At 37.3% G+C, this 14,739-nt stretch overlaps 1 protein-coding gene across 18 annotated transcripts in view; it reads left to right on the top strand.

Moving 5' to 3' along the window:
- Positions 1 to 14,739, top strand: part of MCTP1 (multiple C2 and transmembrane domain containing 1) — a 476,976-nt gene that overhangs the window by 306,022 nt on the left and 156,215 nt on the right. For all 18 annotated transcript variants that reach the window (XR_012158969.1, XM_073344510.1, XM_073344512.1 and 15 more), the window contains one exon: positions 10,362 to 10,548. Coding sequence is in view for 17 of the 18 variants with exons in the window: in XM_073344510.1 (XP_073200611.1) it covers positions 10,362 to 10,548 (187 nt within the window). In the remaining variant the exon portion in view is untranslated. The remainder of the gene's footprint in view (positions 1 to 10,361; positions 10,549 to 14,739) is intronic.

The raw sequence follows: 14,739 nt of genomic DNA, 5'->3' as shown, positions 1-14,739 counted from the left end.
TGGGGCTTCCTTTTTGTCACCTAATATGGTGGCTAATCCACCTTCTTTGATCTCTCAAGACAAGTTAAAAACCTTCCAAGACCTCTTGAAGAGGATCACAGACATCCTTGACATTCCTCCTTTAATCATACAGTAGAAACACCATCCACAGTTGGACATCTCCACACAGTAACATGGGGCAGAATAACTATGCCCATTAATGAAAATTTTCTCAAGTCTGCCAAGGTGATCTGGCATATTTCCACTTCCATTTTACCCACCTCAAAGAGCAGACAGAAAGCAACAATTCCCTGAGAAGTGATATGAGTACTTTTTTTCTGGCACCCTATCTCTGGCTTTCTAGTGGTCCAAGCAGCTTAGTGTAAATCCAAACAGCAGGGAAACTCTAGAAGCAGTCCTCATAACAAGGATACAAAAAGACTGGTCTCTTTCAAGGTCTGTTTCTCCACCAGCCTCCAAATGAGGGTGGAAGATTATCAAGCTTTGCTTTCCAAGTGTGATTTTCTACTTTTGGAGATTCTCCAGCATCACAAATTACCACAGAAGCAACAGGAGCATCTGAAGACTCTGATGGTGGAGGAACACCGGACCACCAGGACTTCCTTGTAAGCCACCCTTGCCGCCTCTGATACAGAGGACCGTCCACTATTGCCCTGAGATGTGCTTCCTGCCTCTAGGTATCTAGGATCCTGTGGGAGGTCCAAACTACTATAGAGAACCTCCCATTTGAAGGGACTACCATATGCACCAGTATTACAGTCAAAGCACTCCACACTTTTAAGAACAGTAGAGTGACACAGTCATGAGATCTATGTCTCTTCATCATAGAGAAAATGAGCTGCTGAGACAGCAGCCCTCCTTCAAGCCCAGACCTCAACCACAGAAATTGTTCAAATTCAGGGAGCAAACAAGGGCCCCTGTCACAGACAGAAGTGCTTGTGAGTTACCCAACCCCACCAGCTCTGAATTTTAAAATATATTTTATTCTTTAAAAGATTTGGGATATTAAATGAAAAAGCCAACATTAATGCATTTTTAAAGATTGAAATACTAGGCACTCAAAAGCCAGGAAATTCCATATTATTCCCTATCACTAACTCTGCCATACTGCCTGTTCTGGTGGTGTAAAGTAGACTGTATGAAGAGAAGGAGAATGAGGCATTTCTAGAACAAACAACAGAAATATTCAGAATACAAGACCTGGTAATAATGGGGAACTTTAACTACCTAGTTGTATGGCAAAACACAAAATTTCCAGGCAGTTATTGGAATTTATTGGGGGAATGTTTTGGTTTACGAAGTGCAGGAAGTAACCAGGAAGACAGCAATTTTAGACTTGATTCTGACCAAGAAGGAGGAGTTGGTAGCAAATCTGAAGGTTGAAGGCAATTTGGGTGAAAGTGATCATAAAAGGATAGTTTACATGGTCCTAAGGAAAGGAAGGAGTGAGAGCAACAGAATAAGGACAATGCACTTAAAAAGAGGCAGACTTTAACAAACTCAGAGAGTTAATAGTCAAGGTCCTAGGGGAAAAAAATCTAAGGGAAAAAGGAGTTCAGGAGAACTGGCAGTTTCTCAAGGAGACAATATTAAAGGCACTAGTACAAACTATCTAGATGCAAAGGAAATCTAGGAATAATAGTAAGAGGCTAATATGGCTCCATCAGGAGCCCTTTAATTACTTGAAAATCAAAAAGAAATCCTGTAAAAACTGGAAACATGGACAAATTGCTAGGGATGAGTATAAAAGAATAGCACGAGCATGTAGGGAAAAAATCAGAAGGCCAAGGCACAAAATGAGTTATAACTAGCAAGGGATATAAAAGGCAATAAAAAAGAGGATCTTTAAATTATGTGACAGGGTCGGGCTGGATGGCTACAGGAGAGTAATAGAAGGAAGATATATTAGGCCCAGGTTAAGTAGGTCCCTTTTCCCTGGGTAAGTCACGGAGGACAGGTAAGGTCCGAGAGGATTGGAGAATGGCACACATAGTATTTGTCTTTAAAAAGGGGAACAAAGAGACTCAAGGAATTATAGACCAGTCAGCCTAACTTAGATGCCTGGAAAGTTACTGGAACACATTATTAACAATCAATTTGTCAGCACCTAGAGGGATAGTAGGGTTATAAGGAATAGCCAGCTCTCATCCTTGATATCAAAAACATATCTTACCAAACCAACCTAATTTCCTTCTTGGACGGGATTACAGGTCTTGTGGATGGGGGGAAGGAGGCGGGAAGCAGCAAATGTGATATATCTTGATTTTTAGTAAGACTTTTGACCCAATCCCACTTGACATCATAAGCAAATGAGGGAAATGCAGTCTAGATGATGTTACTATAGGGTGGGGACACAACTAGTCGACAGACCATACTCAAAGAGTAGATATCAATGGTTCACTGTCAGACAGAGAGGACATATCTAGTGGGGTCCTGCAAGGGTCTGTTCAATATTTTTATTAAAGATTTGGATAATGGAGTGGAGAGTATGGTTATAAAATTTTGCAGTTGACACCAAGGTGAAAGGAGTTGCAAGTACTTTAGAGGAGAGGATTACAATTCAAATGACCTGGACAAATTGGAGAATTGGTCCCAATTCAGCAAGATGAAATGCAATAAAAATAAGTGCAAAGTATTTCATTTAGTAAGGAAAAACCAAATGCACAACTACAAAATGGCGAATAACTGACTAGGTGGTAGTACTGCTGAAAAGGATCTACATCACAAACTGAATACGAATCAACAATGTGATGCAATTATAAAAAAGCTAATATCATTCTTGGCTGTATTAACAGGAGTGCCATATATACGACAAGTGAGGTCATTTCCCCACTTTATTCAGCACTGGTGAAGGCTCAGCTAGAGTAGTGTGTCCAGTTCTGGGCACCAGACATTAGAAAAGCTGTGGACAAATTGGAGAGAATACAGAGGAGAGCAACAAAATGATAAAAGGTTTAGAAAACCTAGCCTATGATGGAGATTTTTTTTTAAAAAAAAACCTGGGCATTGTAGAGAGATGTTTATGAAAGATTTGTGATTTGGAGATGCTCCCTTATAAGGGACAGTGTTCTGAGTGTGGGAATTTGGAGATGTGCTCTGGAGGCAGGGGTTGGGAACACCACTTGGCTGTGTGCAGCAGCTCACTACAGAAGCTCTCCAGTTTGTTTTATTAAAAGTTTAATTACTTTCTCATTCACTGGTTTGTTATTTAATCAACCCCAAGATCATTACATGGTGTCAGAAGTGCTGAATGAGAAGACAACTGCAGTCATTTTGAAGTTAACTTCTGAGTTTGCAATTGAAAGCAGAGACAAAGGGAGGCACCGAAGAAGCAAGTGGGGCACCAGACACAGGCTTTTGTATATATTTGGTGAGCACAATAGTAGCTTGACTAGCTTAAGAAGGGGGAAAAAAACGAAAATGGATGCATTGCAACCTCCATCCCATCTGTAATTGTCAGGCAATGTTGCAGAGAACTGGAAAAATTGACAGATTTGAATTGTATTTAGCAGCCATGGGGTAGAGGTGAAAAATGATAAAGTGAAATCATCAATATTTTTGCCAATTGTTGGGGAGGAAGCATAACAACATTTAGTTTGAAGAAGGTGAGTTAAGTAAAATACTGACTAAATTTAAGGCATATTGCATGCCAAAAAGGAAAGAAACATTTGAGAGGGATAAATGTTTTACTTGCATGCAAAGAACTCATGACACTGTAGAGCAATGTGTTTCAGAATTAAGGAAACTCAGTAAAACCTGTGACTTTGGTGAGCTGATAGAGTCTCTGGTCCGAGATATGCCACAAATGATTCTTAATGAAAATGTGTTAAGAGAGAAAATGCTCCATGAAGGAAACTTAACTTTAGAAAAAGTTCTCCAAATATGCAACTGTGAAAGCACAAATCAAAGAGCTGAATTCACCTGAAGGAGTTATCTGTGTACTAAGTACAAAATAATTCAGCCAGAATAGGTCAAATCAAAGAGTGGAACTGCTCGCTATGAAAACCACTACTAGGGAAAAGACAGCATACAGACAGTCATGTGGAAGGTGTGAATTACAGCTTGGCCCTGGACAGTTTGGGAAACTGTCATAAATGTGGGGAAAATAATCATTTTGCAAAATTCTGCAGATCTCAAATGCAGAAAAGTCAAGTGTATTCAGTTAAAGACAAATCTGATTGAGGAGTTTTTCATAGGTGTAGTGCAATTTGGCAAGCCTGATGAGAGGGACTGGATACTGCCTATGACAGTGAATGGAGCAATTATTCCAGGAACTCAGGTTAATATTCTGTCTGAACCACATTAGAGACAAAAAATAAGACCAAAACTGGGACCAACAGAAATAAAAGTAACTGGTTCTTCTGGAACAAATATCCCAGTGAAGGTGAGGTGGATTGCTAGCATCAACCGTAAAAGCATCATATACTGGCTCGGCTGCACATGAGAAGATCAATCTGGTAAAATTGATGCTCCCACTACAAGATCGTGCTGAACCTGGCTATGAAGCACTCTTTCAGGAATATCATGACTTGTTTCCAGGGTTGGGTTGCTTGAAGGGTGACCATCCAGATAAACAAGCAGGTCCCTCCAGTTATCCATCCATGTAGAAAGGTGCCATTTTCACTCTGTGATAAATTCAAGGCTGAGCTTGCAAGGATGGAAGCAATGCAATTAATACAAAAAATTGAGGAACCAACAGAATGGGTGAGCTCCCTAGTCATTGTGGAGAAAAATAATGGCCAGCTATGCATACGCTTAGATCCCAGAGACTTCAACAAGGCTATAAAAAGAGAACATTTCAAACTACCATCCAGAGAACAGGTTATGGCTCAATTTGCAAACGCTCAATATTTCAGTAAATTGGATTCAACCTCAGGTTTTTGGCAGCTAAAATTAACTGAAGAAAGCTCAAAGCTATGCACATTTAATACCCCATTTGGAAGATAGATTCTTACGCTTCTTTGGCATAGCTTCAGCACCAGAAGGGTACCACAAAGCCATACATATGAATGATGTATGAACATATTAATGGTGTTGATACCTGAATGGATGACGTCATTATGTAGGGCTCAATGAAAGAGGAGCATGGTTTTAGACTTCAGGAAGTCCTGGAGGCACTTAGAGCTGCAAACCTCAAACTAAATAGGGAGACATGTTTTAGGACTGACTTTTGTTGGGGACATTATTTCCAATAAAGGTGTAAAACCTGATAAAAGGAAGATTTCAGCCATTGAAATGATGCCACATCCCCAATCAAAGAAAGATGTCCAATGATTCCTGGGAATGGTTAATTACTTTATAAAATTCATACCTAATCTATCTACCAAAGCAGCAACTTTGAGAAAACTCCTAGAGAATAAAAATGAATGATATTGGGATGAAGAACAGGAGCAATCATGGGAAGGTTTAAAACAACAACTGATACAAGAACCAGTGTTGAAGTTTTATGCCTCAGGAAGGCCTGTTAAAATCTCAGCAGATGCTTCACAGTCTGGGATAGGTGCCGTGATTTTACAGAAGCATGAGGGTTGTTGGTAACCAGTGGCATATGCATGATACAGCCAAATCACTAACTGAGGCATAAGCTAGATGTATGCAGATTGAAAAGGAGTTTTTAGGAATATTGTTTGCCTGTGAGAGATTCATTCAGTATATTTATGGACAGACAGTGGAAGTTGAAATGTCCCACAAGCTCCTAATAGTGTTATTTAACAAATGATAAAGCTGCAAAAGTAGGATTTGCTTGTGACCTACATGCCTGATAAATTGCATGTTTACAGCAGATGCACTTTCCAGAGAAGTGGCTCCCACAAAACTAGAGAACACTTTAGAGATAGAGATGCAAGCCTATGTAGGTCTGATTGTAAAGTCAATTCCTATAGCTAACAGGAAATTGCAACAAATAAGAGAGGAAATGAAGAAAGATGAATCATTAGGAATCCTTAAAGAAATGATAATTAAAGGCTGGCCTGAAGAAATAAACAGTTGCTATCCAAGTATAAGAGAGTATTGGACTGCAGACATGAATTTACTGTGATAGATGGGGTGATTTTCAAGGGCAGTACGTTGTAATTCCAATGAGCCTCTGAAAAGGAATGCTACAGAAGATCCACAGGGTTCATTTAGGAATTGAGAAGTGCAAACAATGAGCATGAGAGGTGCTATGTTGACCACGGATCAATCACAACATCACTAATGTGGTAGGAAACTGCTTTTCCTGCTTGAAATACAAGCCATGCCAACAAGCAGAGCCACTGAGACCTCATCCAGTTCCATTAAGGCCTTATGAGAGGGTAGGCACTGACTTATTTACCTGGCAATCAAAGGTTTATTTAATAGTCACAGATTATTATTCTCTGTGTCCAGAAATTAGCACACTGCACAGTACGAATATCAGTGATAGCTGAAATATCAGTGATAGCTGATATCACTGAAAATCAGTGATAGCTGGCAGGAAGGGAATCTTCTCCAGACATGGAATTCCAGATGAAGTCTTTAGCGATAATAGGCTGCAATTTTCCAGTGCAGATTTTAGGCAATTTGCCATAGATTGGAACTTTCATCACAAAACATTAATAGGTCTTCAGATAAGTTTAGAGAACTGTGATCAATTGTTCTCATTGTCCACTGAAGGTGGATAAGAATAATAGGCTTAATCTGCAAGAAGGGAGATTTAGAGATATGAGAACATTTCCCTAAATATAAGGATAGTTAAACTCTGGACTAGGTTTCCAGGGGAAGTTGTGGAATCCCTAGCACTGGAGGTTTAAGAACAGGTTGGACAAACATCTGTCAGGGATGGTCTAGGTTTACTTGATCCTGCCTCAGCACAGGGAGCTGGACTCAGTGGCTTCTCGAAATCCCTTTTAGCCCTACATTTCTATGATTCTATATGTATAGTATTTTCTATGTTTGTTTTCCTTTTAAATAAGAATTTTAAGGTAGTATTATTTATTAAAGGGTGCTGTTAACTTGAACTCTTTGGGGTAGATTAAATAGCATGTCATTAATTTGTTTTTATTAAATTCCTTAAAAATGTATAAAGGTTTTTATAGCTCCCTACTGATGTTTATAAAGGATATTTCAGCAATAGCATTAGCACTTAAGACCTTCCAGCTTCTAAACTTCTCACTGGAACCAGCAGTGGCATCCTAAGGAATGAAGAACCCCACCTCTTCCTACCCTCTGTCAGGCTTTTGTTCATCCCTGCTCCCATGCAAGTGGTGAGGGAAAGAAGTAGCATGGTTGAAAATTTTCATTAATGTAAAATGTGATTTGTGACTAAACAGAGTTTTATGTAAGTGCCTAATTTCTGTGACAAATTATTTTTTTTCATTGAAAAAACTGGTGCCTGTAAACTGAAATATTTCAGCCAAAATCCAAAATATTTCAATAGAATATGGCACTACAGTGCCTCATAGGAGTTGTAGTTTGCTTTCCTCATGTCCCTATTCTCCTATATAGGCTGGGCTTTCCAGCCAGACTACATCTCCCATAAGGTACTGCCTTCCCTCCGAAACAGGAGAGACCATGGTGCATGATGAGAAATGTAGTTTGACTAGTGAAAGTTACCAATAGAAAAGAATGGGAGAATGAGGCCCCCAAACTATAACTCCCAAAAGGCACCTTGATGGCATTTTCAAAACAAAATATTTAATTTTTGCCTACTATATTTAAGTTTTCATTTTTTTGCCCCCGAAATTGAAATTTTCCACAGAAAAAGCCCCCAATTTCTGAGCGGTGGTAGAAAGATAGAAAAAGCTCCTGTGGATCACCTCTGCACTCCTGCCCCCAGGTAACAAACACTCCCTAGCCCTTTGTGTGATTCCTGAGAGGAAAGAGGATTTTTCTGATGTACACTCCTTGCTGCTGTTGCTCTATGCCAGGAGTCCTAGGAGCTTCAAAAGGAGAGACATACTCAGAAAGAGCAGTAGCTCTGCTGCTATGTTACTGGAAAGCACCCCCTTACAGGTCCTGGCAAGGAGTGTGCATATAAATTTTGCCCAGAGTGGTGATGATAATCCAGGACACATCAAGTGCGACTGACTATCAACAAAACATTGACTGTTCGTGCATTGTATTGAATGTGTAGAATAAACCAGTTGAAGTAGAGAAATGTTTTCCAGTAGATTTCTCTTAGTTACAGTAATATTAGATGTTGTGTGTAACTGTAGAATTGTGAATACAGCCATTTTGAATAGGGTTTTGATGTTCAGGTTGATGGTGTCCCTTTTAACATACACCAAAAATAGCAATTGATATGTGGAGTGTTTCAGAGTAGCAGCCGTGTTAGTCTGTATTCTCAAAAAGAAAAGGAGTACTTGTGGCACCTTAGAGACTAACCAATTTATCTGAGCATAAGCTTTCGTGAGCTACAGCTCGCTTTATAAATGTTGGAGGAGAAGAATATAACTTTTGGAACTGATATTTCAACTTTAACATTCCACAAACGTTCTTTGTTTGCACTTATAACACAAACAGACTAGTGGATGAATAGATCTGTATGTGTGTGTATTCCAAGACTCATCAATTTTTCCTTTTTTTTTCTGGCTAAGACTCTAAAATGACTAATCTATTTTTGATTTCAGTTGGATTACTGATATTATTAAGTCCTAGTCACTCTCTCTTACTGACTATGTTGGCAGAATTTAAACTATTCAAATTAAAGACCATGTTTATAGTAATACTGTCCAGTGATCAACACAGCAGTGTTGTCATGGAGACGTTTTTAAGGATACTTTAGGGTGTATGGTGCCTGTTTTGGATGAGGAGGGGTTGGGGGTGCAAAATAACTACACTGGAATATATAATACCAGATTTGAATACTAGAAGCAATCCAAATCACAATAAACCTTTAACCTTTAATTGTAAAGGAATGATCATTTGACACTATATTAAATCTCTGAGTACTTAATTACCAATACTCATTATAGTAAAGAAGAAACTGTTCTTTATTGCAGTTTAAATTGTAAGTTTATAGCACAGGTAGAGGTATAGCATTTATACTGACCAGGGTAGTTTTAATGTTTTCCCTATTCCTCTCACTTCCTTCCACTGCTTGCTAGTCTTCATACAAAAATCCAAAATGAAAGATAAACGCTAAACAATATACAGTAAATGAGAGGGCAGGGGAAATATTCTTGTAACAAATTTAACCTGTCCATGATCGCAGAGTGCCCATTTTATAGGGCCACATTTATTGGCCCTTTGGTCACCACATTATCTTTCTTTTCAAAATCAGTTCACATTTTTATTAAAAGAATTTGTGAGATATTTAGCTTAGTCAGAGTGGCAGATAGAACATGGACCTGTCAGATTATATAACTGCTGTTAAAACTACATTATAAAATGGCAAAACTATAAGTAGAATGTATCCATTTACTTCATCTGGATTTTGTTTTCATGGATTGTTAATTTATTGCCATAACTTTAAGAGAAAAAGTTATGGATATAAATAGTTCAAGTAATACTTTTAATAATTCCTGTTCAGTGTAATGTGGCAGTTCTACGAGTTTTCAGAATGACCATAATATGAAATTCACAGCTACATTCTAGGAAAGATTAAATACATGAAAATAGACTAATATATTAAAAATACCAGACAGTTTTAATTACAAGAGACCTAGAATATATATGTAGAATATGTATGGACTGTATTCTCCTTTAAGGCTTGATTAAGCATTTAGGCACGGCCCTGTGTGAGTAGTGGTACACAACTTCTTCCCTGCTTCTCTCTGGCTTTTAAGGATGAGGCATATTTCAGCTGTGCCCAGACATTGTTGGCTGGCTCATGTAGAGGCTACTCCTGTCCACTTGCTCACAGTGGGAAGTATAGTGTGTGCAGCTCCTGCTCTGCCTCTTGTAGCCAGAACCACCATAAGAGGTTTAATGCAGACATTGGAGGGATGCCTCCTTCCCCTTACTCCCATGTCCAGCCATGTTATCTACTGTCATAGTCAATCCCTTAATGAAGATTTTTTTTAAAAAAAGCATGACTGGTATTAGTTTTAGTGTTCAAAGATTTAAAAAGGCACACTTAATTCTTTTATTTTATGTGTACATACGAGACTGACTAAAGCTTCACAATTTGGATCTGAATCTGGATTTCTAGCACCCTACTTTGGTCATAGATTTTCTTTGTGTATATATTTAAAATAAATGTACAATGCCTCAGCAATATAATGAGCTGAAGCTAAAAATAGGCAAGAGATATGGCTGAAACTGAAGATAAATCCTTCCACAGACTGGGAAGGAATTTCCATTTATTTATTTTTTGCATAATGGAGTGCAGGTCAGCCCATATGGCTCTTGTTTGATCTTGTGAAGAAAGCCACTCACTGATTCAAAACGTTTGTTTGTAGGTGTCAGGTTGACCTGTCGGCCCTGAGTAGAGAACAAACTCACAAGCTGGAGTTGCAGCTGGAGGAAGGAGAAGGATGGTTGGTACTGCTGGTCACCCTGACAGCATCAGCTGCAGTCAGTATCTCTGACCTCTCTGTCAACTCCTTGGAGGACCAGAAAGAGCGAGAGGAAATACTAAAGAGATATGTATGTAGCACCTATTGCTTATCCTTCTTAACATAATGTTGCAAATAATTAACTACTATGAGAAAAAAATTCTGAATATATCTACTATGTAATCAGTGGTGCTGATTTAAGCTAATAATTAATACTAGTAGTAATTGACTTAAATATCTAGATAACATCATCAGAGCCCTACAATTTACCTTTATATAAATGTTGTGTACATGAATATTCAGCTACTGTATTTCACTGTGTCATTAAGTAGTTAATTTAACTACTTTATGTAATTTTGATTATTTTTGTTTTCCAAGTGCAGTATAATTTAAGATGTTTTTTAGCAATTTTACAATATTTCAGAGAATCTTTACAATAGCAACTATTCATTTCAGCTTGTGTAAAGCACCCATATCTTTTTCAAAGGTTTTGCAGTAGTTATACAGCATAGTAGAAAGCAAGATGACTTCTTATTTTTTGACTAAGTGTTAGAGTTTGGAGCAGTGGTTTGTCTCATTAAAATAATTGTATTAAACCATCTTTCCATTTCAGAATATTCTGAAACAAATTATTTTATTTCCCAGCATCCTCACATGGTGCAGAATCTGTGTAGTTTTATCAAAGCAACAGAGAGGGGAGCTCTTACTCCAGCATTTATTAATACGTAAATCACTAAAAGTAACTGTCTTTCTACATATGGAGAATTTAAAAAAAAAAAAAGCTATTTCCACTTAAAATTACAAAGCTTTTATTGTACAATGCTGCCAGGTGTTTAGAAGGCTTCTCTAGACACTCAGCCATTAAACCAAGCTCTGACTAACAAAGAGCCGCTTAATATTTTTTTTTTTAGATTTTAAAATATTCCTATTCCCTGACTGACATCCTTTCAATAACTGAATTTAATAAAGATGTACCTTATCAGGCTGTGCAGATAACATGAAGTGCTAGTACTAATGCTGTACAATATTCTTCAAACAGATTAGCAGGATGTGCGCTTCAGCAAATTTATTCTGGCTATCTCCACTGAATCAGCTGTCTGCTAATGCTTGTACAACTCATACACCAATAGTGTTATCATAAACACAGTTTAATAGAGGTGACTTAGCAAGGCTAAATATTATATTTTCTAACCCAGCTGAGAGCTAAGGTATTGTGCACCATCTTTGAAAAATAATTACAATTATGAGAATTAGTTCAGATTTTGGTATCCACCAATACAGAGTCTGTTGTCAGAATAGATCTTTATAAATATAACACATTCCGATAGATTAATTATATAGTTACATACATTTTGATATAAGTGTAAAAATACCATATTTTTGTGGATTATTGTGGTAGGATGATACAAGTTAAGTGGTATTGATAGTTTTCATAGTTTAGCAGCAGTATAGAAAAATATTATTGCTCCATATTTTTACATAGCTTTCTTAAATTCCCTTTTTGCTTCATAAATTAAACACATAGCATTATTTATGTGGAAGAAGAATGATCAAATAATTTCACATTCTGACATGTTCTTATATACAAAACATCATTTTTCAAAATTTAAATATGTTTTCAATATGCACAAATAAGCATTGTTTGAAGGATGTATTTAATTTGATATGTGGTAGAAAAATAAGGTTTGCAATTACATGTATTCCAGATTTTAACATTGGAAATGCCTGCTGAGAAATTGCAATATTTTGTTCACTAAACTGATCCATAAATAGCAGCAGAAGTAGAGGGCAAAGACTTACAATACAGTATTTACAAAATTCAAATTTTCTTTCCTTTAGCTTTCTGCTTATCTTCGGTGTTTGTGTCTGCCTTAAAGGACAGAGATGCAATAAACCAGTATTATGCAATTAGTGAGGTACACTATATCATTTGGTGTCTTTATTTTAGGGCTTTTTATTTTTTGCTTTCTTAAAGAATCTAGTTGCCATCTGAAATGTATTTTGCACCCATTCTTGTGGCCAAAAGCAGTCCATCAGCTGACCCTGGCATCAGATCAAGTAGCCTTGGAAAATTACTCTATTACTGTCATTTAACCATTTGTAGCTGAACATTAGAGCCCTACAAATTAAACAGACATTACTGTTTGAACCGTTATTTTACCACAATTGTCTGAGAAGATTAATTCCTTTTGGGTTCGGGGGAGGAGCGCAGTAATGGGTACAGACCAAGAGAGATTGTATGACCTTTTCAGAATGGGTGTGCTGAACCCCTGGTCCCCCTTGTCACAGTTTAAAAACCAGAGGAGCTAGTTTAGAGAAGAAGTTGTTAGCATTCCATTTTTATTATGACATTTCACAGTCATCCGATTTAATGTCCCTTGACCGGATTGTCCACCGTGAGACGATGGGCTTGAAATGTTATTTAGAGCATTGATAAAAGGTGAGTGGTTCTAAGATGACAGCGAGTCATAAGGCTGGTGGTGTGACATTAATTTTCTCCATAACAGAGATGGAATAAGACGTCACGGTGACAAGCTGTCAATCAGTACTGGCCCCTCAGTGTATCTCGATGCCATAGGATGGGGTATTGCTTCTCCCATAATAGAGCTGAACTGAGATGCTCTCCCTGACAGCTGCTGCAGCCATACAGAAAATATATTATACAGCCTTTCATTAAAAAAATAAAGAGGACTCATCTCCAGAGCATTTCAATCTTTCCCCATCTATTGAGGGCTGAAAGGATTCACAGCAAATCATAGATTCCTCTGCTATGGAAATTTCAGGCTTCAGAAACCATCCAGGTTTTGAGGCCTTCAACAATAATCATAAATAAGAAGACAGAATATATTTTGATAAATCATTACTTAGTTACGTATTAAAGTAATATATTAAAATAATTCATATTTCATAGAGTCCCTACAATAATATTGTACCATGTGTCAGGGGCCCAGAATGTCAGAATATGCAATAAATGACTCTAAATCAGCTGACTTGCTGAAACTAAAAATTCAAACAATAATTATCCTGCAGAGTCTGAAGATGGGTATCAGATATTGAAAGTGAAATATAGCAATGCTGCCTTTTTTACAGGATGAGCTTACCAATGTTATATGTGGTTTTGGGGGGTTGCAAGGGTTTATTGTTTTTTTGTTTGTTTCTAGCCACCATGAAACTTGGGTTAAGTAGCTTCAAAAAACATGGTGCAGAAACTTTTTTGTAAATCTCTTCCACACTGCATTAGAAGAGGGAACTTATTTCTGTTATGGTACCAGCCCTGATAAGAAGCTTCCAAAACTTGATCATTATTGCAATAAATGACAGACTGTGCCAACAAATATTTGAATTATAACATCACTATCTGTAACACCACCTCCACCACCCTCAATTTGCAAGCACATAAAGAGAGGGTGAAGTATATTTTGATTAAACTTTGTCATCTGTCTATTTTAAACAGATTTCTGAAGATAAACAAATGTTTAAAAAGATTAAAACATAATCCTTGTGATAAACACTTTTCATATATGAAAAAAGTAAACCATATGAGATTACACATAACTGCATTTCCTCAGCTCAGTATACCAAGGTCAAACCTTCACTGTAAACAATAAACAGTCAGATGGGACTTATAAAATTAATGTCAGAGTATGATTTGACTGTCAACATTTTCTTATTAATAAAAGACAAGGCTGCATTTTATACTCCTAACATTTTAATGGCTATGTTTGGTATGCATAAATATTATATATTTTTCAAGCAGCCTAACATTTAAGATTCTATTCAAATACCATCTTTAACAAGTAGAATAGTAATCCTAGTTTGCTCACATCAAACTCTAATTTTCCATAATAGTCAGTTTTACCCCCATGTAATATAATTCAAAATCCTTGACTCAGTGTCTCTGTTGATGCTTACATGACCTACAAACCAAAATATTATTATAAATATTCAGACATAAGTAAGAGGTTTCACATGCTTTGTCTGTGTCACAATAATAGAATAAGACCATGGGCATAAAACCTATTGGGCCTTAAAAAATGGGTACAAGTGTTTTGTTGATGAGTGACTTTGTACGCAAATGATAACCTTTACGGCCAAGATTTTCAAACACTTTTGAAAATCAGACCACATCCCGAGGTGTCTAAATCTGGACTTAGAAGCCTAATTTTAATTTCCCAGTTTTGAAGATACTGATTTAGATGCATAATATATAAATGTTAGCAGTGGTCCTCTCAATTAATTGTGGGGTTAAAACTGCATCTGTGGAACTGGCCACTGCATTCAA

Source organism: Lepidochelys kempii, chromosome 5, assembly GCF_965140265.1.
Source record: "Lepidochelys kempii isolate rLepKem1 chromosome 5, rLepKem1.hap2, whole genome shotgun sequence".
Taxonomy (NCBI): Eukaryota; Metazoa; Chordata; order Testudines; family Cheloniidae; genus Lepidochelys; species Lepidochelys kempii.
This window is presented reverse-complemented; position numbering and strand designations above follow the sequence as displayed.